This window comes from Rhododendron vialii, chromosome 11a (genome assembly GCF_030253575.1).
Source record: "Rhododendron vialii isolate Sample 1 chromosome 11a, ASM3025357v1".
Lineage (NCBI taxonomy): Eukaryota > Viridiplantae > Streptophyta > Magnoliopsida > Ericales > Ericaceae > Rhododendron > Rhododendron vialii.
The window spans coordinates 14403228-14430002 of record NC_080567.1 but is presented as its reverse complement, the minus strand read 5'-3'; the positions used below and the strand labels follow the sequence as shown (position 1 = coordinate 14430002).

Below are 26775 nucleotides of genomic sequence, written 5' to 3'. Positions count from 1 at the left end.
CAGGAGCATGAGGTGCCCCTAGAAGATGATGTTGAGCAGCAAATTGAAGATTTTGCTGGTACAGAGGAAGATATTCCATCTGGATCTCAACCCGTCCAATCTCCTGTTCGTGAGTCAGTTAACGAACCTATCAACCTCGAAGAGAATCCATCTGGCAGTGTTGCTACCGCTGAAGTTCATGCAGAGATCCCAGATGAAACTGCTCCTGAGGTTCAGAATCTGGACTAACATGTAAGTATTTGGTATAAAAAAGTTTTGACTGGTCCTGCGTGACCTTAAGCATTGGCCCTGCATGGCACTAGTACTTTCAATACTTTTGTTTGATACAGGTATTCGGCCCTTTGTGGCATAACTTTATAATTTGCTCGGCGCCTCTTGTTTTTTGCTTTGGATGCAAACAGATGTTATCTAAGTATTTCGTGCTTTGATCATATGTTTTGCTTGTTCTGTACTCTAGCAAGTCCTGTGAACATCTTTTCTTGTACTTTTTCACGTACTTAGAACAAACCTTCTAATACTCGTATTTGTATGTACTGCAAGTGTTCAAGCATGTTATCGTACTTGAATGTTTCTAAGTTTCTCGTACTTGAATGCTTCGAATTTTCTCGTATTTGAATTGCAAACCATACAAGTGTTTCATACTTGTACTCGCTAAGTACTCAACTGTTTTAAGTTTCTCGTACTTGAATAGTTGTGGCTAACATGTACTCGTTATGTTTTAAGCCAAGCCAAGTGTCTCGTACTTTAAATTCCATACAAGTGTTTTCATACTTGTATTCGTTAAGTTTCACATACTTAGAAAATCATACAAGTGTTTCATACTTGCGTTTAAGTTTCTCGTACTTAAATAAGGCATACAAGTGTTCTCATACTTGTGAAAGTTTAAAAATCACACAATTGTTTCATACTTGTGTTTAAGTTTCACGTACTTAAATGTATAAGTGCCTGTCCCCTGCTCCCCAATACGAATGAGGGAAACTAATCTCATAGTTCGTATTTTTAAAACAAATACCAAGAACACAACATTTATACTGAAAAAAGTGACTTTATTCTTAATCTGTAAAACTCAAGAGGGCGTTATTCGTACCCTTTGCAACTAGAATAACAAAACTAGAACAAGGGAATTATATTCGTAATTCCCACACAAGTACGTAGTGCAATCTAAAACAGAACTCAATGCTTCTAAACGAAGAATTTTCGTAGATTATGGACATTCTAAGGCCTCGGAACTGGATTACCATCCAAATCTGCCAATTTATAGGCCCCTATGCCTACAATCTCGGTTACTCGATACGGGCTTTCCCAATTGGCCCCCAGCTTGCCTTCGTTGGCCACCTTGGTATTGCCGAGCACCTTCCGTAGCACTAGGTCCCCCACACCAAATTCTCGAGGATGAACATGCTTATTATAGCTCTTCATCAACTGTTCCTGGTAGGAAGCCAGATGGATTAAGGCCCTTTCTCTCTTCTCCTCGGCGAGATCAAGCTTAATTTCAAGGGCCCTATCATTGCCCCCACTTTCGACTAGTGCAGTCCTATTGGTCGGAAGACCAACTTCAAGAGGTATAACAGCTTCTATTCCATAGGCCAATGAATAGGGGGTCTCTCCCGTAGACCTCATAGGCGTTGTTCGGTGAGCCCACAACACTAATGGTAACTCGTCAAGCCACTTCCCTTTAGCTTTGTCCAGCCTTTTCTTGATCCCGTCAAGGATAGTTTTATTAGACGCCTCTGCCTACCCATTACTCTGAGGGTAGGCTGGGGTGGAATAATAATTTTGTATTCCATACTGGACACAAAAAGCCTTGAATTTCTTCTGAAATTGGGATCCATTGTTTGTTACCAATGAGTAAGGGACCCCAAAGCGAGTGATAATGCTTTTCCATACGAACCTTTCTATCATAGGTTCAGTGATTTTGGCCAATGGTTCTGCCTCAATCCACTTAGTGAAATAGTCTGTTGCAACTAGCAAGAATTTTCGATTCCCAGTTGCTTTGTGTAGTGGACCCACGATGTCCATTCCCCATTGAGCAAACGGCCAGGGACTCGTCAAAGGCACCAGATCCTCGGCGTGTTCGAATCATTGGTGAGAATTTTTGACATTTCTCACAAATCTTCACATACACCTTTGCATCTTCCTGCATGTGTGGCCACTAATAGCCTTGGGTGATTGCTCGGTGGGCAATGGATTTGCCTCCAGCATGGCTCCCACATGTTCCCTCATGGATTTCATGAAGAAACTTCTACACCATCTCAGGATGTACGCATAGTAAATACGGTCCTGTAAAGGATTTTCTGTATAACTTACCCTCTGGGGACAGCCAAAACCTAGCAGATTTAATCCTTATCTTATGAGCCTCCTTTTTGTCAGAAGGGAGTTTCTTGTCTCGTAAGAACTCCATGATTGGGTCCATCCAACTTGGTTTTTGGTTCACGTCCAAGACCAAGTCTATACTCCTCCCAATGCTCGGCTCATTCAAATATTCTACTGCCACCTTCCTTTTGAACTCAGTTGGTACTGCTGCAGCCAACCAAGCTAATGAATCTGCATGAGCATTCTGTCCAGAACTTATCTGTTCAATATACACCCTTTCGAAGGTATCAAGCAAGTCCTTGGCTGCCTGTACGTAGGCCACCATCTTTTCACTTCGAGTTTCATATTCCCCGGACAGTTGATTGACCACAAGCTGTGAATCACAGTACACCCTAACCTGCTCTGCTTTTAGGGTCTTTGCACTCCTTAATCCAGCCAAGAGTGCCTCGTACTCAGCCACATTATTTGATGCACTAAATCCGAGCCGAACAGACAGTTCAATCAGTACTCCATCAGGAGGAAAAAGGACAACCCCAATTCCTGATCCAGTATTACATGCTGATCCATCAACGAATAACTTGCATTCTATAGGAACCTGTTCGGCTGAGGACTGAATCTTTTCGGGTGATGTCTTAGTCACTTGTTCCTTTCTCGTATGAGGTAGGGGAGCTACTGTAGGAGAAAACTCTGCCACAAAATCTGCCAATACTTGGCCTTTGATTGCCGTGCGTGGCTGATAATCGAGTTCGTACTGACTTAACTCTACGGACCACGTCGAGATCCTTCCCGAGAAGTCTATTTTTCGTAGCAGTGATTTCAATGGAAACTCTGTGTAAACCACAACCTTATGGCTTTGGAAGTAGTGTGACAGTTTCCTTGTGGTTGTCCTAAGTGCCAGGACAAGTTTTTCTAAGGGCAGATATCTTGTCTCTGCATCCAGTAGCGTCTTGCTAACATAATAAATAGGGATTTGTTCGATCCCCAAATCCCTCAACAGGACTGCACTTACTGCATGCTCGAAAACAGCTAAGTACAAAATTAAAGACTCACCTGGCTGTGGGGTTGACAAAAGTGGGGGCTCGGCCAGATACTTCTTCAGGTCCTGGAAGGCTTGTTCACACTCTGCTCCCCATTCAAATCCTTCCCTCTTTTTCAACAATTGAAAAAAGGGTCTGCACTTGTCACTTGACCTGCTGATGAATCTATTAAGTGCTGCTGCCATTCCTGTCAATCTTTGGACTTCTTTAGTGGTTTTGGGACTCTGAAGCCTTTGTAGGGCTGCAATTTGATCGGGGTTAGCCTCGATCCCTCTCATGGTCACCAAATGGCCCAGGAACTTTCCTGAACCAACTCCAAACACACATTTCGAGGCGTTGAGTTTCAGTTTGTATTTCCTTAGGATCTCAAAAGCTTCTTTTAAATCTGCAATATGCCCCCGTTTATCTTGACTTTTCACCACGATATCGTCTATGTAAACTTCCATAGTCTTTCCAATGAGCTTCTTGAACATGATGGTTGCAAGTCTTTGGTATGTTGCCCCAGCATTCTTTAGCCCAAACGGCATAACACTATAGCAGTACAACCCTCGTGGTGTGATAAATGAGGTCTTCTCTTGATCAGGTCCAAACATAGCAATCTGATGATATCCTCGATATGCATCGAGAAAACTCATTCGCTCGTAACCAGCAGTTGCGTCAACCAACTGGTCAATCCTTAGAAGAGGAAAATTATCTTTTGGACACGCCTTGTTTAAATCTGTGAAGTCTACGCAGACACGCCACTTCCCATTCTTTTTCTTCACCACAACGGTGTTGGATAACCACTCTGGATAGTAGACTTCACGTATTGCTTTGGCCTCTAGTAGTCGATCGACCTCTTCAATTACTGCATCCACATGCTGCACGGCTGCCCTCTGTTTTTTCTGAATGATCGGCTTGTGCTGAGGATCAATGTTTAAATGATGACAAATCACATCTGCATCTACTCCGGGCATTTCCTCTGGTACCCATGCAAATACATCAATATATTCCATCAGAAATCTTATTGATTCAGCCTTTTCGTCCGATGGTAATGATTCTCCAATTAAGAAATATCTTTCAGGATCAGTCTCGTTGATCTGAATTTTCTCCAAGCCTTCAACCACCTTCTCAGCAGGATTTCTTCCAACATCCTCGATAGTTGGTTAATCTGGTATTTCTAATGTTTGAACGTGGTCGACCTTTGGGGCTCTTTTTATGATGGAGATCAAACATTGTTAGGCCACTTTCTGATTGCCTCTAAGTACTTCAACCCCATTCGATCCTGGGAATTTCACCATCTGGTGATAAGTCGAAGAGACTGCTCTCATCTTGTGCAACCATGTCCTCCCTATAATCGCATTATAGGAAGAAGGAACATCGACAACTAAAAAATCTGTCCTCAACACCACTGTTCCAGCCCGAACAGGTAGTGTTACCTTTCCAAGAGGCCAGACTGCTCCTGCACCGAACCCAATCAGAGGCGTTGAGGATTGCTCTAAGTCTGTTTGGGCCAGCCCCAACTTCTTGAACGCATCGTAGTAAATCACCTCTGTACAACTTCCTGAGTCCACTAGAATCCTCTCAATGTCATACTCCCCAACTCGTAGGGTTACGACCAAAGCATCGTTGTGGGGTATTTGGACTTCTCCTAGGTCATCATCTGTGAATGCTATGCTTTCATTGCACACATTATTCTCTCGTCCTCTCTTGTTTCCCAGTCGCATCACATGCTGATCGTGCTTGACTTGCCTTTGTAACAGCCTAACCTCATTTCTCGTATAAAGCGAGGTCAACCCATGTATCATATGGATTACTCCTTTAGGGTTTTGCTCGTAATCCAGTTCCATAGCTTTCCCTTTCTCCTTTGGATCCTCCTGGATAAATTCCTTGAGATAGCCCCGAGAGACCAGATCATCAAGGTGTCTTTTGTACATCTCGCAATCCTCAGTCATATGGCCCCAATCTTTATGGTAACTGCAGTGCTGATTCGTAGCACGTTTTGCATCCTTGTCTCCACCTAGACTCGGGGGCCATTTAAAATATGGCTGATTCTTTATTCGATAAAGAATCCTATAAATTGGTTCCTTCCAAACCGTAGTGATAGAAAAGAAAGATTTGGGGTCAGGAGCTTGCTTATCCTTGTACGGCTCTTTCTTAGCCTGCCCATTCTCCCTTCTCTCTCTATAAGTTTTGGGCTCTGGCTTATCCACTTTTTTGGCAGGTACCTTTGCCTGTTCGGCAACAGTCCTGCCATCCTCACAAAGTATGTCATCCTCCATTCTGGCATGTTGCTCTATCCGTTCCATCAATTTAGCCAGTGTGGCTACCGGATGTTTATTCAATGAGCGAAGCAGCTCTCCCCGAACAAGCAAACCAGTCTTGAAGGTGGCAATTGCATACTCCTCACTGCAGCTTTCAATCTCGTTGAAGGTTTCCCAGTACTTCTTTGCATAATCCCTGATCTGCTCGTTCTCCTCCTGTTTCATGGTGGAAAGACTCTCAAAGGTCTTTGGGGCTTTTCTGCTTGTCAGGAACCAAGCAGTGAATTCCTCAGCCAACTGCCTCCATCCTCGTATGGATCGCGGGCCCAGTTTATGAAACCAAGCTAAAGCCACCTTACCAAGGCTGGAGGGGAACATCTTGCATAAGATGGCATCATCTCCCTCGTGCATAAACATAGCCTGCTGATAATGCTGTATGTGAGCTACGGGATCCATATTTGTCTCGTAAAGTACGAACGTACCGTGCTTCACTCTGCTCGGCAACCTAGCCTTTTGTAGCCTCTTTGCAAAAGGGGAGGCTGCAATATTACTTAGGGCCTTGCGTGCTGCTTCTCGTGCAGTCACTGTCCCATCCTCGTGTTCCTTCGATTTGTGAGCCGTAGCCTCGACCCAATCAGCATCAGGCCTCTCGTACCTGTCTCGATGATGCTTCCTTTTTTCCTCCTCTTCTGGGGTGGAACTTCGATCTCTGCTCCTCATTTTTCGTGAAAAAGTCCTTCTATCAGGTGTTCGGCTTTTACTTCTGCTTCTTCTTTTTCGTGGAGAAGCTTCGTATCGCCCTTTGTTAGGACTCCTACTTCTTCTCCCATGTGAATGTGCCCGCTTATGGACTATCAGAGTCCATCTGTCCTTCTGGGAATTCCTTCGAGAAAGTCCAGAATCTTCTGGGTGCTCTCGTACCCGCTGCAACTCCTGTATCTCGTACTCTCATTTTCTAATTAAACGAGCATATTCCTCGATTTCCCTTCTCTTTTTATCAAGGACATCGTTATCATTGTGTATACTTCTTGAATGGGTAACTGACTCATCTCTTCGATGAGACTTACTCCTTCTCGTGGAGCCAGTAGCAGTTTTATCTCCTTTTTCTCTGGAGTTATCACCGTTATGTCTACCAGTGGGCTTTCTCGGAGCACCTCGTGGGGATTTATCTCTTCCCCCACCCAACTGGTCATTTGGACTAAACGGAGTAACTGGGTCTTCTTCCATAGTGATTACTTTTCAGAAAAGTTTGTTCGCTTCCCACAGACGGCGCCAATTGTAGGGGGATGAGAACAATTGATGCTTCGGATCAATTGGATTGCAATGGCTTATTCGTGCCTTTTCACCGGAACCCTAATTCGTCGTCGGAACCCTAATCTGCAAAATAGACAGGGGGTGAGTGCACCTTTGCCTCTCGTGGCAAAGGCCCTCCGATGGCAAAGTTAGTATCACGTACTAACGAAAAAACCCTAATTATCAGTAGGAAATATCGATTAATGCAAAGTATTGCGTACCTTTTGCCTTTAGGTTTACCTCATATTTATAGATTTGCGTATGCTTGTGTCCCAAGCATTCCTGTTGCCATAGGATTCCCAACTCGTATAGGAAACCCCGGATATCAAGGATTCTCGTTTCCTTTATCAGTTTATTAGAAAAGAGTCCTTTTAGGATTCTTTTCCATTACTGGCCGAACATCCCATTCTCATTGGGTATCTTTACCAGATCCTATATTCTCGGGATCTTATTCCTTTTCGGGACATGACTATTCTGGAATCTTCCAGAGTGTTCCCTCTGCTCCTACTCTTGATTGGAGCTCTTTCTTTGTTCGGCCATCTCATGGCCGAACAGACGGCTTGGACTAGTCACTTCACATGTAACTGGTCCTTTATCAATTATTTGGACTAACGACCTCACATGCCATTGGGTATCTTTATTAGCCGATCAGACTGCATGGATCAATGACTTCCCATATCATTGGTCCATATCGTCGTTCACCATACTGCCCGGCGATAAGTCCTACCATACTTACCACGTGCTCCCAAATATCATGTGTTCGGCAACTAAAAGTATCTGTTCGGGAATACCTCCCTACAAGAGTGGCTTTATTGTGGAGTCGGTGAGCGTCCTTCTTGTTGGTGGGGAGGGTGTCATCTCGTAGATAGCCAATGATCTCATCCATCCAGCTCGGACCGAGCTCTATGCTGAGTACCTTTTGATTCAATACGTCAAGTTCAAAACTGGGTTTGTTAATGGAGCTGAAAGAGATAGAGCGGTGTCCTGAGGAGGATCAAGTCGAGGCGAGACCTGCGAGAGCGTCGGCGTGGGAATTCTGTTCCCTGGAGATATGTTCGACTCGGATAGCTTTGAAATTCTTGATGAGTTGGACGGCAGAGCGAAGGTAGGTGCGCATTCGGTCATCCCGAGAGTCATATTCCTCGGAGAGCTGGTTGACTACTAATTGGGAATCAATGTAAACCACAAGCTCTTCGATACCCAAGGCTTCAGCTGTTTTGAGCCCTGAGATCAGTGCTTCGAATTCAGCCTTGTTGTTAGAGGCTGGGAAGTTGATAAAAAGGGAGCTTTCGTGTAGAATGCTGGAAGGGGAGAGGAGGACTCCTGCGCCTCGGCTGTTGGAGGCGCCATCGACGTACATCTTCCACACATCTCCGTGAAAAAGCTTCCATGCTGTTCTTGGGCTTGCCAGGAGTACGACTTCGGTGCTTGGAGCTGGACCCGAAGCTGGAGGATCAGTTGGAGTGAGTTCAGCGATAAAGTTGGTGAGTGCCTAAGCTTTGATTGCTGTCCGAGGCTGGAAATGTATTTTACAGTTCGCGAGCTTGACAGCCCACTGAGAGATTCAGGTCCGCCTTTCGGAGGAGAGATTTAAGAGGGTATTCGGTGAGGACGATGATGCAGTGCGACTGGAAGTAGAGAGCAAGCTTCCTGGAGGCTTAGACGAGGGCGAGGACAAGTTTTTTCAGTGGTAGATAACGCGTCTCGACAGGGGTCATTGTCTTACTGGAGTAGTAGATGGGTTGGTGCTCCCGTTCTTCTTGTCGGATGAGCACCGAACTTATGGCGTGCGGAGAGATGGCTAGGTACAAGAACAAGTCCTCCTGATCCCGAGGTGTGACGAGGAGTGGGGCTATGGAAAGGTAAGTCTTCAACTGCTGGAAGGCTCGATCACAGTCTTCTGTCCAATTGAAGCTCCGTCGGTTGCCCTTCAGGAGGGCGAAAAATGGCTGGCATTTGTCGGAGGAGCGACTGATGAATTGATTCAGGGCGGCGGCCATGCCTATTAAACGTTGAACGTCTCTCTTGTTGTGGGGAGCCGAGAGTTTTTCAATGGCAAGTAGTTGAGCGGGGTTGGCTTCGATACCGCGTTAGGAGACGAGGTGGCCAAGAAATTTACCGGAGCTTACACCGAAGGCGCATTTCTTGGCATTGAGTCAGAGCTTGTGCTTTTTGAGAATTTTGAAGGCTTCGGCGAGGTGGGTTAGGTGATCATTGGCAACCATGCTTTTGACTACCATGTCGTCAATGTAAGCCATCATGGTGTCACCAAGTAAGCGCTCAAACATCTTGGTTATCATTCGCTGAAAGGTGGCTCCGGCATTTTTCAGGCCGAAGGGCATAACGAGATATCCAAAGATTCCATGAGGGGTGACGAAGGTCGTATTTTCAATGTCTCATTCGCTCATGGCAATCTGATGGTAACCTCGGTAGGCGTCCATGAAATTGAGTCAGGCATGGCCGGCTGTGGCATCAGCGAGCTGGTCAATCCGTGGAAGGGGGAAGAAATCCTTCGGGCAGACGTCATTAAGATTGGAATAATCAACACAGACCCGCCATTTGCCGTTCTTCTTTTTGACCACTACGGTGTTGGCCAACCACCTAAGGTATTGCACTTCTCGGATGGCCTTCGCGTTTAGGAGCCGATTGACTTCATCTATGATAGCTTTTAAATGGGTCGGGGAGGATCGCCTTGTTTTTTGCACAACCGGACGCTTGGCTCGATTAATGTTGAGTTCGTGGCAGATAAATGAAGGATCGACCTTGGGCATTTCATATAGGGTCCATGCAAATACTTCTATGTTCTTTTTGAGGAAGTCAAACGTCTCGTTTCGGCCGGTATCATTAAGTGAGGAACCGATGAGGAAGAAACGGGAGCCATCTTCGGTGATTGGGATAGTGACAAGGTCTTCTACTGCTTTCTCGTCGGTCGGTCTGCCGACGTCTTCTAGAATGGGGCCTCGGGGACCTCAATAAGGTTGACTCGAGAAGTCTGCTTACTGCTTCGGACCGCGTTGACATAACATCTTTTGGCTGCGGTTTGATCTCCGTACACGTCCTTTTGGCACCCATTGGCACCGATGAAACGGACCACCTGGTGATAAGTGGAGGCGATGGCCTTCAGCTTATGGAGCTAGGTGTGCCCGACGATTATGTTGTAAGGGCTAGGAACGTCGACCACCACAAACTCCATGTGAAGGACCACTAAACCGGCACGGATGGGGAGAGTGATCATGCCGAGGGGCCATACCAGGGCTCCGCTGAACTCGATGAGGGGAACTTCGGAGGGACAGAGGTTAGTATCCGAGAGCTTCAAGTCTTTAAACAGAGAGTAGTACATGACCTCGGCTGAGCTGCCATGATCAACGAGGATGCGTCAAATGTTATAGGTTCCGATGCTCAGCGTGACTACGAGGGCGTCGTTGTACAGGAGTTGGACGCGGTCGAGGTCTTTCTCGGTAAAGGTGATGGTCCACTTGGAGTCGTCGTCGGTCCTAGGGCGCTTTGACTCAGGATCGAGCAACATGACGTGCTTGGAAGAAGTGGCGTCATTCAATTCGGCACGGATGATACGAGCGGCCACGGAGTTGAGAGGGCCGTGGATAACATGGATCGTTTGAACCTCCTCTTCGGTATGGTTCTCGGCATGCTGTGCTCGAGCCCTTGTCTTTTTGTGGTCAATGAAGTTACTGAGGTAGCCCTCCGCGACAAGTTGCTCCAAGTAAGCCTTGAAGGGCTTGCAAGTGGTGGTAAAGTGACCTTGTTCATTGTGGTAACTGCACCGGGCGATTGGGTTCTTGATCTTCCCATTCTCGGTGCCAAGCTTTTGGTTCGGGAAGGAGAAGAAATGTTTATCTTTCACCTGGTCGATGATCCGGTAGATTGGAGAGGTAAAGACTATTTTTCTCGGCGTTGAAGTCGCTAGGCTTTGGTCCTTTCCTTGGTGGTGGCTTGATGTTGTTGACCTGCTTCTTAGGGGTTGAAACAGGTGTGAGAGTCGGCGCGACCGCCGAAGCTAACGTTGTCTTTGCACTCGTGGGCTTCCCGATGCCCCTTTCAGCCTTTGATTCAATAAGCTGGCACTCGTGGCGGTCTCTTCGGCGATTATCCCGAGGGGAAGGCTCGAGTTGCTCGGTGACTGGGCTTCTGTTACGAGTTTCTTTAGGGTGTGAGACAATGGGGCTACTGGTTCAGACGTTTTTCAAACGCTCACGGTACCCTTTTGTCTGGAGCTCCAAGAGGCCATCGTCTTCCTTTGCGGCCCTTGTAATGCTTGGGGTGGATTCACGCTGCCACTTACCGATCCGAACCGAATGAGTGGAAGAGGCTGAGACGGTTCCAGTTTCGAGTCTCTTGAAGGCGGATGGTTTCAGATGAGGTTTCCTAGGGGAGCAAGAACGTTCCCTATGCCTCACTCCCCGTTCGGTTCAACCATCCTCTGTACTTGGTGGCTCCAAACGGTCTTTGACTGAGGGCCGGGACTGGTGCTCCACCAGGTGGCCTCCTTCGCGACTGCGGGAAGGGCTATGATGATTTCTTCTTCCACCACGGCTTCTAGAGGAATGAGATGGGGAGATCTGCAGGAGATGTTTGATCTCCGCCAGCTCGTCTCGAACGTGCTTGTCCCGTTCTACAACCGTTGTTAGGTCGTCGATTTTTCTTTCCAGGTGGCGGATGTAGGTATGGAGTTCAAAGGACGGGCCGCCGTTTGGCGTCGAGGTCCCGATTTTGACTCCGATGGACATATGAGCTTTTCCCAGGGCGTTGGCTCCGCCGGAGGCCAGGTTATGGTCCCCGAGGGGGTCGAGCCCTAGGGTGGTGTCGCTGCGGTGTGTTTCTTCGACCTCCACCATATCTGAAGTAGGAGCGATGAACAGAGTTTTCTAGAGAGAGGGGGATGAACATTGAAAGGGAGGCTAGGTCCTTAGCGGAGTCGCCAATTGTAAGGGTTCGATTTGAGGGGACCTTGACTGCGGTATAGGCTAGGGATCTCCCTTTACTGCTCCGTCCTCTCGCTGTTGGACCTGCAACAAGTCACTAGGGTTAGGGCAGCCCAGTGACCCTCCGACGATCAAGTTAGATCTCAGGGGAGAATGTAGATCTAAGGTTATGGAAGAATGACATACCTCTCAAAGATGATTATCCCTTTGTATTTATAGACCTAGGTTTACTTGGCCTTCAAGCTAACGCGTGGAGGGTACGCTCGGGTAACCGCCTCGGGTGACGTCATACGTGACGGGAAAGGCAAAGCGGTTAGGGAGCACATGGCCAGATCTGATTCCAATGATTACAGTTACCACGTAACCTTCATGGACCCCATCCGGCACAACTATCTTTCTTAGGCGTCCTCGGGACCTCCGGTACGGATATGACATGACCTCGGTTATGTCATAACCAAGGTTATGATACCGACCGGCAAACCGGGGTTATGTCACCGACCGGAAAACCGAACAGCACATCGGGGTCCACTTGCTTTAACTTGCTGGCTAGACCCTTTTGAGACCTCGGTTCACGATGTCTAGGCACGGTTACCGAGCTCATAACCGAAGCCACCACACGAGGTATTTTGGTAGTGACTTCAGTGTCTATCTCTGGCTGTGAGTGGAATTCGGTTCTGCCCCAAGTCCCAGAACTGGCACTTGGGTTTTTGTTAGCTTTTCTATCAAATCTTTCAGGTAACTAAAATACCTATTTCCGTGGCTCTTGTTAAACATGTGGGTAATCCTCAAACAGGAATTGGTTTGCTTCACATGCATGGACAAATTCTAACTTCAGTTCATAAACCCAAATTTTAAAAAGTACTTAGTGCCTAATCAAGAGCAAAATACTTTTTATTTATTTATTCGACGACTAGGGATGTCCGGGCTAGCATACATGCACCTCAACTAATTCCCTCCCCGGTTTGGTTAAAAGCAGACCATTCACGCTGAGACTAGAAAATTCATAAGAAATTACTTTCTTACAGCCCTAATCAATTGTATGATGAGCAAACCCACCAACAAACCGGACTAACCCTTGGAGCTCAAGAGCAAAATACTGTTAGCACCTTTGTTTTGCGACTTGCGAGGACACCATGGGAGATCCATTACTGGATGTCACACAACTTGCAGAGCAAGACCGCATGTCAAATCAACAGCAAGCATCAAAGTAGGTAGGCTTGCTCCACAATTTGGCTGGGCAAAACAAAACTCAGATGGCAGCGTAAATAATCATGGCTGTGCAACAGGAGCTGGTTGGATTCGGGATCATGAAGGAAGACCTCGTGTGGGGTATCAAAGGAAAATAGATGGCATCACAGCTTCAAATGCTGAGATGTGGGCTCTTGGAGATGGCCTTTATGCAGCCAAAAAATTGATGAATCACAGATCTAGAAGTTGGAATGGATGCAAAAATTGTGGTTGATCTATTGAAGTAAAGAGGCACAACTTGTCATCCTAGTCATAACTTGGATATATTCTATTCAAAATAAAAAAGTCATAACCTCATCTGTGATTGCAGGTCTCCATTGGAGGATCTCAAGCCAACGAAATTGCGTTTATCGCAAAGGAAACAAGTGCGAGCACATGCGGCAAAATGCAACTACTTTGGATGGAATTATTGATGTTGGGATTTTGATTGATTGTGGTAAGATTGACGTGAATTGGGTTTCGGTTTTCCATGGGTTTAAGTGATGCATTTGATTTGGATTTGTTACGGATGGGAATTATGGAGTCTAGCTCCTCTTAAAAGATTGGAGGATCCTCCTATCCTATCTAGACTAAGGAGATTATGATTTGAAGCGTTACTTAACTCTAATTTTGACCTTTAAATAAATCAAACTTCTTGTTTGGCAGCAGCAAAAATGCAAACGATGCTAACATGCAATGTTTAGATAATAAAAAAAAAGTCAAAGTCATATCAACAAGAACTATTCCCAGGTGTATTTGTTTGTTGATGTAGAAAATGGAATCCAATATTAAAGCATGGCAAAAAAAAAAAAAATGCAGGTATTAGTGGGATCTCCAAACTGTTTATAAAATTATGTTGGAAAAAGTAAAACTCTTGACATTTTTAATTTTTGCCAAACGTGTAATTAGGTTTGTTTAGGGTGAAACTTAGAGTGAGTGTTTTCAAATCTTGACCATGAGTTTAATGGTGCCCATTTGTCACATTTTTTTTTTCTCGGTAAAAACAGTTGTCACTTTCAAATAGCATTGGAGAGTAGTGGCGGCGCCAGGAATTTCCATCAGAGTGTTCAAAAATTACATTAACTCTACTAGCTTTAGTAACATATAACACCTATAAAAAATCTCACATACTCATATAATAGTGAGATAAAAGGACATCTAAAATACATACTATTTTAGAACTGTCCCCAATGACTTCATATTTTAAGCCAAACAGAATTAAATTAGCATAGTAATCCAGTATGTCCTTTTGAGGAAAATTATGGTGAATAGATTGACACAAACTTGTTTGGAGATCTGCTCTCTTATTTTGTCCCTATCATTATAGTGGTATAACAATATTTTTATTTTTATTTTGGTATAGTCTTTGATCCAAAGTAAGATTGTTGAAGTCAAACAGGTTTTCAATTCAAAAGAATTTTGAGTGCTGCTATTGACAAAAATTTCCCTAGAAGATGAATCTTGAATTTTCAAACAAAATTTTTCCTGTAGTTCTATTAACTAAACAAAAAAAGAAGAGAAAAGAATAGTTAATGTTGTAAACATTAATTCAGTACATTTAGATTCTAAGCAATTAATATGGAGTCGACTGTCTTTGATAGAAAATACAGAGCACGGTATTGATACTATTAGATTCTTCCTTTTCTATCTTTTTGTTAAATTGTGTTTTTTTCATTATAAGTGAGGACTTCGTGATAATATTTGGCTGTTCAATTATGAGTTACTTGCGTTGACGAGTGTTCAAAATATATGAGGTAAGTGTTCAAATAAAATCTAGAATAAAATTAGTAGTAGAATTTGGGAAAAGACTATATTAGATTGTCGGCGTCCGACTCCGGGACATAACTTACAATGAGGTGTACGTGCTTCCTAGCTTCTAGGTTGTTAACCCCACTACCATAAAATCTTCACCTAACTCTCGATAGGTTTTTTTTTTGGGTAAGATTTTCTGAAGTCATCTAATACTTGAAATCTTGTATAGTATTTCCTGCTATTTGCAATTTTTTAAAAATTTAAACAAGAAATCATCCCAGGTTGTAAATTTTGATAGGTCAGACCGGCACTGTAGTTTGATTTGAGGAATTTTTCTGAACAACATATAGTTTTGGCAAGTTTGTTAATATTATGTGCGTACTTCTCTTGTAAGTGCTTGCTGGTTTAGCTGAAATCAGAAATTACTGTGGGCTGTATTATAGATTAAGCCTCCAACTTCAAGTACATCAATCTAGCTAGCCTTAATACGCCAAAGGTTTCCTTATACCTTCGTCCCCAATTGTTTATCCGGTCCGCAAAACAAGGACTCATAAACAATGCATTTCTTTCAAGAAAAAATTCAAATTTTTTCCGTAAATTAAAAGAACTCATCAATATCTAGTGAATTGTTGAAAAAAATTTAAATTTTTCTTGCAAAAAAAGTATTATTTTTACGTTCTCGTTTTGCGGACCGGACAAACATTACGGGACGGAGAAGGGAGTATCTTTGTCTAATTGACTGACTTTTATCACTCACGCCATCACACCCTGCCAAAAGGTCCGTAAATGTCAGCAGAAGGTGGTTGAGAACAATAAGCCATAATCCCTTCCGAACTCGTTCTTGTCCTTGTTTTAAACTATCAGATGCTTCTCGCATTTGGACTTTATTACTTGGATGATATTCATTCTTTGTTTGCTTAACTGGTAGGCACACGACGAGGTTACATATTGGGCAGTTGGTGAAGGACACCTCAGCTAAACTAAAGCAAGCTAGTGAAATAGATCATCATGTTGAAGTTGGTGCAAGTTTGTTTTGTAGCTCTCTCTCTCTCTCTCTCTCTCTCTCTCTCTCTCATATCTTGCTTTCCAATACTCACATTTTGTTCATAAAGGTCATAGTTTGGTTTCTCTGAAGTGTAAACTATAATTAGACTTTCTTGATCCTTCAAAGTTCAAACTCAGGCTCAAGAAGATTACGTAAACTATAAAGGTCGTAGTGTGGTTTCTGAGTGCGATCCTTTAACTGCAGGCCAACAAGAAGACTACGGATGCTAAACTTGCTAAAGATTTCCAAGCAATTCTGAAAGAATTCCAAAAGGCTCAGCGTCTTGCAGCTGAAAGGGAGACAACATATAGTCCTTTTGTACGTAAAGCAGTTCTTCCTTCAAGGTAGTTATTGTAAGAACCTGGAGGTTTGCATTTACATGGTTAAGTTTGAAACTTCATTTATTGAATCTATGCACAAACTAATATTTTGATGTTTATTTACATGACCATCAAAATGCGATTATTTTATCTTCTATCCGGACAGAAAGCAATACTACTTGTATTTTGTAAGATAACTTCCTTTTGGCCATGTTGCCTATGGTTTTGATTTGGTTATGTTAACAGCTACATAGCCAGTGAGGTTGACATAAGTTCAGTCAAGAGTCAAGAACAACGTGCTCTTCTTGTTGAATCCAGAAGGTGAGTTACATTAATTTTTCTCTCCATTTATGGATCTGAGTATATCTCAAGATGCATATGCATGTGGATTCAGATACTTGTGTTTGCTTGCTGAACTAATGCTTCCCCCTACCTATTTTTGGTCCCTTGTGGCACTTTTTATTGTCCCCAAAAGATTGTCCCTCTTCAAAAGTAAATGGGCAAAATTGATGAGTTTACTCATTTACCTTTTCCTTTTCAAATTAATTAAGAGTAATAAGAAAAGACAATGATGATGTTCCCAAAAGACTCCATGATAAAAAAAGAAAATCAAACTGTGAAAAGTGCAATGGTGATGTTCTTTTTATATATTGGAATCCCCAAAAGGGACCAACAAATGGGGACAGAGGGGTTGTGTTTAAATACCTTAGTGTTGATTCTCTTGTCTTCTCCTATTCATCTATCTCGCTGTGCGATTGTTGAGTGTTTTCCTTTATTTTTTGGGGAGGGAGATTTTGAGGATGTGTGTGCAGAGTTGGTGTATATGTTTAATAAACTTTAACTTACTCTATTAAGGAAAACGGAATCCAAAAGACTAAATAAAAAGAAGTAGGCTATATACTAATATTTAGTAAGCCCCCTGAGTTTGATCGGTTATTGTTACCTGAGCTTACAATAATTTCAATCATTTTCGTCACTTGAGGCTTCAGATTTAATAGAAAAATCCTCAACATAAGCAGTTTCCCGAAACTTTTAGGGAAACCTTTGTTTCTTATTGTCATGAAGTACAACATTTTTTGATAAAATCTTTGTGAAATTTGGTCCCCTCAATTGAATTAATTTGTGATACAGACAATAGGTGCTACTGTTGGATAATGAGATTACCTTCAATGAGGCTATCATTGAAGAAAGAGAGCAGGGGATCCAAGAAATCCAGCATCAAATTGGGGAGGTAAATGAGATTTTTAAAGACCTTGCTGTGCTGGCCCATGAGCAAGGAACTATGATTGGTAAGTCATGACCTTTCCACTGTTTGTTTGCATTTTAGCTCTTTTGGTTCATGTTGTTAATTATGATGAAAATCTGTCTTTTCAGATGATATTGGCTCTAACATTAAGGGTGCTCATGCTGCGACTGCTCAAGGAAAGTCTCACCTTGCAAAAGCAGCAAAGACTCAGAGATCAAATTCATCACTCGTAATGTTAAGAAGATATAAATTTTGTTTGCTTAAAATTTGGACTATGTGTGTGGCACAATCTTACAGGCTTTCCATTTGAAGGACCTTCTTGAGCAGTCTTGTCAATTGGCCATATTATCATGTTAGGTTTAGGGTTGATTTCACTAACTCCCTCTCAGTATGACGAGGATTACCGAGAACCCCCTAAACTGGAAACCTATCAGTAGACCCCGTCCAAAATTTAAAGCGGTTCCACTGTTACCTCCTTCGTCTGGAATCTGTCAGACAAATCTTGTCTTGGGCTTTGCCCACTAACTTGTAACTTCTAGTTTGTTCTGACCTACATCAAAGCTTGTTTAAAGGATTGTGCCGCTATATTGGAGCACAAAACTTTCAACATCATAGTTGCACTTCCAGTTCCATTCCGTCAGCCTTTGTTTTATCCGTTTCATCGAGGGGTCATTGCCCTTTGTGCTGTGTGAGGAGTTGTTGCCACAAATGTTCTTCTCCTTAGAAATTGTTCAATTGACCCAAAATATATTCAGAAAGGCTAAGTGGGCATTTCCCACCCTGTTGCTTCTTTTGGTATTGCTATGGCTGGGCTATTTTTTTCGAAAACCATGTCAATCTCTCGAATATTTGTATTTGGATGTCCAGATGGGTCAGGGTTCTTTTTGCCTCTCATTGAATTTACTATTGGGTCATTGTAGCCATTGAGGAGACTGTTGGGTGAATCACAAGTCTTCATCGCTCACTGACTTCAGTCAATGTTTCGTACAATTGTGTATTGATAGGGCTAAGTTACCAATTAGAAAATGTGTTTACACATGTTCTCTCAACTTCATCTCGAATATTTGTTTTCATGGAGTAATTATTTTCATGCATCATTTGTTTATGTTCTTTCTTCAACACAAACCTGCTTGCTATAGGTGATATTCGGCATCATACTTCTCATCATAGTCATAGTCCTTGTTGCCTGATCAGAACCTTGTGTGAGTTAGATGATACTAGTGGTATCGGAGTTTTCCCAGCAATGAGACGGTACCACCTAGCTGGTCTCTTCTATGGCTTTGTCTCGTGACTCTCACCAAAACATCTTTGTGGATGTACTTGTGTGTTGATCTTCTTGAGTCTCAGTATCAACTAAAGCATTACTGTATCTTGGCATCATAGTGCAGTTTTTATTCAGTTTGGGCATGGGTGGGGGGGTTTTTGTTTTCTCCTGTAAATTGGTCGATTTGAGGGTGTGCCACAGCTTGTTATATCTCGTCAATAAAAACTTCTAATTCTTTGGTGGTGTTTCTTGCTTATTGGGTGTTTTCCCCCTTAATGTGTTTAATGCTAAATTAAACCTTTTTGAAATTTTGAAAATCATTTTTCCACCTGCCCACCTAAAAGTTGGGATATATAAACAATGTCTAGCCACCGCTCGGCACTTTTCGGAGGGCTTCTCAGAAAATATCAGCAAAACCAGAATAAATAGAGGTTGATACGTCAAGTTGTATCCAATCGTTAATACCACATTTGTTTCTGCGCCTTGAGGTTGAAGCAATGAAAATTCAACTTCTCTAATTAACTGCCGTTAGAAGCAAAAACATGTGAAATGCAATTAACATGGAAGGGAAGAATTTTTAGGGATATATATAATAATAATAAAAATCGAAGAAGAAGACCTCTTACAGTAGAAGTATATTGTTAAATGTGTCAATGGTACAAATGTAAACTCATACTGCAGGATGTGTTAAAAAAACATTGTAGACACCCCAATCCGGACCTCGGAGGTTCTTTAAACATCCCGATGATGAAATAAAGGAAACAATACCTTTGAGAGCTTGAATAAAGGACTTTCTTAGCCCAAAAACCCAGGCAAACCAAAAGCCCAAATAATCTAAAAACCTAGATAAGCCCTGGACTAAACCTAGAATACCGCACGAAACACTTCTACACCACGCGGCGTAATAAGCACACGGTCATGAGGTTAACCGCACGACATTTTATGGAAAAGTTCTGACTGACTCAGTAAGCTGTTGGCCATGTCTGTTTGAGCCACAGCTGCAAATTGGCTTGGCTAAAAAAGCACTTCTAGCTTGCCCAAAAAACACATCCCTCATTTAAATTCAAAATCCTTGGCTCTTGCTTATAAATACACCCCTCCACTCAAGAGAAAAGGGCCCTCTAATCTCCTAACATTTCTCTCTCTTCTTGCTTTTACATCCATTTTCTATTTCCAAGTCCTTGAGAAGTGTTGTTCCTGAAAAAAAAATATTCTCCAGGCACTTTCTTTCTCAAGGTGTCCCATTTTTCTCCTCATCATCAAAGTTAGTTTTTTTACTCACTTTGAGATCTTACCAACCAAAACACCCAACAACCACTCACACCCACACTCATTCTTTCTTACCCGCTCTTGCCCACACTCATCCATCATCATCCGTCCTCGTTCAAGCTCAAGATCAAAGGTAAAAACTAAGCTTCCTTGGGTTAGGCCCTATCCTGGCCCCCGAGGGAACTTTCATATAGTCAGGTTTAACCCATTTTGGTTAAGAACTGACTTAAAAATTATTTTCAAAAACAAAAACAGTCACTGTATTGGACATACCACGCCGTGCGACATTCTGATGCGTCGCACGGCGTAGTATGTTTAGGCGCACAGTTTTTTTTTATTAGTTACTGTTTGTTTGTTTAAACAGTCTAGATCATGGCTATCTTTCATCAAGCCTGTTTGTATTGTTAAAATATTGTTATCAATACTTTTCAGAATAAGACCATATCTACAAGCCATATTTTATGTCCAAAAGAGTTTTCTTGATCATCCAAAGTGATTAAATGCACTGAAAATTATTTTATGTTCATGGCTTGAAGAGATGGTACTATTCCAAGAGGGATCAGCGGTTGTGCATCTTCTAATATCTTTAAGGAACAATGCACGGGATAGATAACACACCGCGCCCTGTTCTGGGTATTGATGATAATCTAATGGCAAAGCAGGTAGACCGCATGGCATACCATAAGACCGTGCGCGGCATTATGATAAACCGTGTGAGGATGGTTCTGATCTAGATAGTTTATTGGATAGTTATTTCATCTCATAACATCATACTCTTATCATTTCTATACAGGTAGCACCACGTGCACGCCAATGTGATATATTTATCCATGACCCTTTCCCTTGTACTTGTTTACTGAAAAAGTTCCGTTTCCAAAAAAGATGTGCGAAATTTTTTCCTTTTAAAAGTGTTTAGTAGAGACCAGTTTTACCAGGCAAATAGGGTGCTTTTTCAACAAAACCTTCCCCGTTTGTAACGTGGCTCCCGAACCTAGAGTCTCGACGTTTTCGTTGGATCAAAAGCATTTTTCAAACGAGTTCTCGATTTCTCGAATCATCCATCTTAAAAATCCAGGTGGTGACTCTTCGATGGTGCGCCGGGCGGGGAGCCCACAAACATGTTTAGTCATCTTGCCAAATTGGACCCCATATCTCTCAGGCGGCCATGATATCTGAATAACTGAAATCAAGACAAAGTAAATGGCTGATACATCAATTGGACAAGCAGCAGAGCTCCAACACCAGTTCTGGCTCAGGCTCAGGCTCCGGCACGTGAGAATTTCCATAAAAATGGGTATTAGTATAGATTGTTTCAGATCACTGTGATTTCTGATTATGTGGATAATAAATCGATGTCAAGACAATTAGGAAAGCTGCTACAACAACTGAAACAAAGGCAACAATAGAGACAACTCCAGAGTGTTCCGTAATTCCACAAGGAATTTCCCACACAACACTTTGGGATTCATCACTACTACCCGTCACCATAAATAAACAACTGTCATCATGGGATTTCTCGTCAATGTTGCAGCGTAGGAATAGGTCAGCTCTGCTGAATTCAACTGTTGCAAATACATGTTCTCCTAAAAGCTGCAAAAAGAAAAAAGAAAGAGAGGAATCTTAAAAGCAATTACAAACCCCAAATCCAAGACCAAAATAACGAGGCTGAATATGCAGATTGCTGAATACACATATAATATTTCCCTTGGGTAAAAAAGCGTGCCCAAACAATCCGAACTGGATACATTCTTTAGCACCTATAAATGAGTACTTCACATAATTAAAAGACATCTATGTAGCACAGATATGGACACAGACACAAGATTTCTTAAAAAATGGGGACACAGACATGACAGGGGACACGAAAAGAAAATAAATATAGATATTTATTTTATACCAATGGAAATATAGTTAGATGTATAAAAGTATAAGCATGAAGCTTCAATATACATAAACAAGCATCATATATACTCCCTCCGTTCCGTAATGTTCGGATTTTTTGGGGGTTCTAACCATTTAAGAAATATCATTATTACAAATTAAAAGTACTTCAATTTCCTAAAATATCCCTGATTTGTCATCTCATACAAAGTCAAAAGAATGTTTTCAAAATTTTGGCAGCAAAAGATTCCAAGTATTTTACTCAGAATTCACAACCAAAAGTTTTCTTACTGTTCTGGAACTTTTTAGCCGTACAACTCTACAATTTGATTGTGATTTGAGGGGAAGGGCAAAATAGGAAATTAATCCAATGATACCCATTGAAAAGTCTAAATGGACAAATATTTTGGGACAACAAAAGATGGCATCATGGGACAAGAAAATGGGACGGAGGGAGTACATCATATTACACTTTTAACCTAAAATATTTGAAGTAATGTACTTACATAAATTTTAAAAGATTGCATATTTAACCCCTGCCGTGTCCCCATACGTGTTCCACCCATGTCCCCACCGCGTCCCTCGTGTGTCCCCGTTGCCAATGGATTAATTATCATCTCAAAAACTAGTATATGAGGCCTGAGCGGCCTCTCTCCTCATTGCCAATTGGTTTGAGTTGGATGCTTTAACAAAGAGAAGAAAAACAACTCTTATAAGAATAGGTAAGGTTTAAAATGTATTGGAATTATAATTGGTCTCCATGATTCTCATAAGAGATTAACTTTTTTACGGAGGATCCTAAAAAACCTATTTTGCAGACACCAATGACACGCTGTCATATCATCAATTTATGGACCCAAGTAAAGTTCCACCCTCTACCCGCCCACATCTGATCACTCCTCCATTCTCTCTCCCCCAAAACTCCTATGAACATCCAGCCATCCTCCCCTTCCCGCTCCAACGAGCCCATCTCCGGTGACACCATCTCTCTCTCTCTGTGATAATTTCAAACGGGTGGGAGGAGAGGGAGACGGGCTTGAATAGGGTTGTTTGGAAAGAAAAGAAAAGAAAATGTTATGAATACAACAAGAGATCTCATCCAACAAACTAATCAATTTCGAACCCCAACTCCACTATAATATTACTTCTAACTTCGGGCCGTAATTTCTTAATCAAAGCAAAGAAAGACAAACAAATTCGAAGTAAAAACTTCAAAATCTAGCCCTAATTTCTCTTTCTCTCTCTTTCTCCCCGTCTATTTCCTCTCTCTAGATTAAGCATGCAGCTCAATCGCCAAGTGATCGAACCAATTCAGTCACTCCTAATTCAAATTGGTTCATTCGCATACTTTGAATCACGTTAGTTTTTTCTTACTTTACTTGCTTGTATCTGTTTCAACATTTTTTTTGTGCTTTTCAAAATTGCTGATTAAAGAGATGGGCTTGTCGGAGATGAGTTCGTCGGACTTGCAGGTGAATTCGTCGAGGAAGGGAGTCGCAGGTGAGGAGAGAGTTCGTGAGGAGTGGGGGAGACAGATCAATGAGATTGGGTAAAAAAGAAGGTCGGGGGTGGAACTTTGCTTGGGTCCAGAATTGATAATGTGACAACGTGTCATTGGTGTCCGCAAAACAGGTTTTTTAGGATCCTCCGTAAAAAAGTTAATCTCTTCTCATAATCATCCACCATACACGTACACTAACTTGTAGGAAGTTTCATGATTCAACTTTATCATCACTCTTCACGATTCTGAGTGCCGATTGCTATTACACTTGACAGACTGCTGATAAAAAGGATAAACAAAACTGGCTCACACAGTGAGACTAGAGCTGGGCGATGGACACGAAACACGATAACGCAACACGAACCGGACATGAAGTTAGCGGGTTAGGGTTGACCATTTCTGACACTAAACATGCAAATGACACGACTCAAGAACGTGAATTCTAAATAGGTCGGGTTCGGGTTGAACACGCGAGACAAAAACTGACAAGACCAACTCGATTACTTATTTGTGTCACCCATTAACACAACATGACCTGAACACGAACATATATAATAAATTATTATATATATATATATATATATATGTAGAAATAAGGAAAAAAAATAAAAATTAGTATAAAATATATAGTAGACCTGGGCAACGGACACGAAACACGATAACATGACACGAACAGAACACGAAGTTAACGGGTTAGGGTTGACCATTTCTAAATGGGTTGGGTTCGGGTTGGATGATTTGTGACATGAACCCGGTTGACCCGACACGAACACGACCCGACACGACCTGTTACCCAGGTCTAAGTGAGACCCCATATTCTATAGAAAGGAAAAATAAACTAGGCAGTTACAAGTTTTGTAGGTCTGCAAGATGCCTATCTTGCTATTGGGAGCGAACTAAAAAGCAGCACTAGTTTGACACCAGGCCAATCGAAGAACTACATATGCATATAAAAGGGAAAGAAAGAAGAAAGAAGTAAAAGGATGACTATGAAGATTTTGTTGTCTCACACCTTTGGTAAAGAAAAATTGCAGAGCAGAGAAGCGACAACTATGTTATGGCAATGTTTTGTGAATGTATCAAATGGACTTTAAAATTTAAAAGGTGTTGGAATTGCTACAACCGATATTTCTCAAGATCAGCAGCTCTTGAAAGAGTTGCATGAGGATAAAGAAGGTGGGAAAAAGAAAAGAAAGTACCTTTCCTACCAATTTGTGTGATTCAATAACAGTTGCAATTTGAATCAACAAGCCTTAAATAGTGTTGCAAATTGTCCACTTCTATGTGATAATAGTTAATACTTAGGCTGGAATATCATACAAAGCATGTTTCATTTTCTATTGTGTTATCCAACAGTTTCTTTTTCCTTTATTCTTCTTTTTACATGGTTATGTTTGGAGCTAGGTGGAAGTGTAGTATTTTGTTTAGTGAAGAACAACGGATACACTAAACACTACACATCATTGTATAATCCATTTTTTCCCCTTTCAAGCTTTCAAAAGTGTAGATATCAACCATTATGCTGGTAAAGCAAGCATACTTGTCAATTTCAGTCCACTGACTAGAAAAAAAGGGAAGGAGACTTAGGATAACTTCAATTAAGCATAAGCTACGTCCAACAATTATTATCACCTTCTTTGTTTCCAAAGAAAATCCAGAATTCTTTTCACATACCGAATAACGTGCATGTAATGGAACGTCAACATCAATTTCCAGTCCATTGCTGTGTCCTGATACTATATTAAGATCAACATCGATGTGCACCTTAACAACAGACAGATTTGAAACTACCGAAGGCAACTCCAAGTTTGTAACTCCAAAAACTGTTGCATCTGTAAAGACCACATCAAAGAGTACACGTATCATGAAGATGACAGTTATTGTCACACCCCACTCCGGCCAGCACTCAAATGAGCCCAAACCGACGTGGGGGTGCAACATCAACCACCAACCCATTCCTATAACTCAAGTTCTAGCAACTAAGTTAATCAACAGTCATTTTATTGATAACACTAAAAAATCCTAGCTCGCCTAGGTATATAAATATTTGCTATGTTTGATCTCTTTAATAACTCTACCCACCAACCAATAAATAAATCAGTCGCATGAAAGGAAACAATAAATAGATAATGCCAGGATATATGTGGAAAACCCCAAATACGGGTAAAAACCACGGGAAGGAATCAAATCACTATAATCATTGTGCAGTTACAGATATACCTATCCAAACGAAGTAAATCCTCACAATGTTCTAAGTATCACCTGTCGAGTCACACGTACACCGCACCCAGTGATTGACTACCGCCACCTTGAATCCTCAAGCCTTCCAATACTCTTCCGAAAATCCACCGAAAGCAAATCAAACTAAGTTGATTTGATAAAGTGAAAACTTCTTGGAGTTATCGTTGTTGTGTATCAATGATCGAGAGATCCCATTTTGTACTCCAAGACACAAAAATCAATAGAATCTTCTTCAACGCATATACTTATAGCTCACGGCTTCCCCACCCAAGTATAAAGGAGGCCACCCTATTTCTTTCTTGTTCTGTTCTATGTTTTTTTAGGAATGAAAGCAGCACTCATTTTATTGCCTAAGGAGACACATGTCCTTGTATGGAAATAAACCTTTCAGGCCTCTGATTAATGTCGTGGCTTCAAAGACTTACTTGCCGATCAACCCGTAAATTAATCTAAAAAATTCTCTTTCCTTTTCTCACCCCAGCAAATGATTTGCCAATATATCAATTCCATGTGTAGCAAATCATTTCTATGTGCAGCAAATCCTTTCCATGAGCACCAAAGCAAATCCTTTCCATGAGCACAAAATACTTTTTCCCAATACTTTCACGAACCGGCCGAGTAATAACTTGACTAACATCTACCGCTCTCAAATACAAAATAATATTGATTTCCTTCCACTTCCTAAACAGACACTCTAGGAATAAATAAAAAATAAATTACAACTCGATATTATGGGATACACGCCAATATGTGTTTTGTCGTGAAATTGCCAAATAAGAAACACCACAAAATATGGACCTTACAAACACAAAACATATCGTTCTTACAAACACAACAGAAGTCTCAAGAAAGAATTAAACTATACAATGAACTAGATATAAACATAGGCTGCAACTACACCCCTATCTACAATATTTTGCCAAAACTAGTCCAGCCATCCCGACAAGCTACCCTAAGTGAGGGTACAACCACATGACGATTAGTAGTGGATATATACAACGCCTGCAAAACTGGATTCCAAAATGGAATCCGGGAGTGTTTATGAGACATGGATGCAATTCCATATTAAGGGTACAGCTAAAAGATTATCTCAACTTGTCAAACAGTAAACCAAGCAATTAAAAGCAACACCGGACACACAACCAACAATTTAAGGCATAAAAGCCTTTTGGCATAAAGCCAATCACCGGGCACACACCCAAT

General features: G+C 42.0%; 2 protein-coding genes across 3 annotated transcripts in view; both read right to left on the bottom strand.

The window, feature by feature from the left end:
- LOC131307725 (uncharacterized) overlaps positions 1-26775 on the bottom strand; it is a 74929-nt gene that overhangs the window by 34211 nt on the left and 13943 nt on the right. The gene's annotated exons all lie outside the window — the stretch shown is intronic.
- On the bottom strand, positions 21109-25167 carry LOC131307728 (uncharacterized). Its single transcript, XM_058334383.1, has 3 exons — positions 25006-25167; positions 22337-22513; positions 21109-21539 (listed from the first exon to the last, which is right to left on the bottom strand). Exons 2-3 carry the CDS (start codon positions 22445-22447, stop codon positions 21267-21269), a joined length of 384 nt encoding a protein of 127 aa, XP_058190366.1. The 5' UTR covers positions 22448-22513; positions 25006-25167; the 3' UTR covers positions 21109-21266.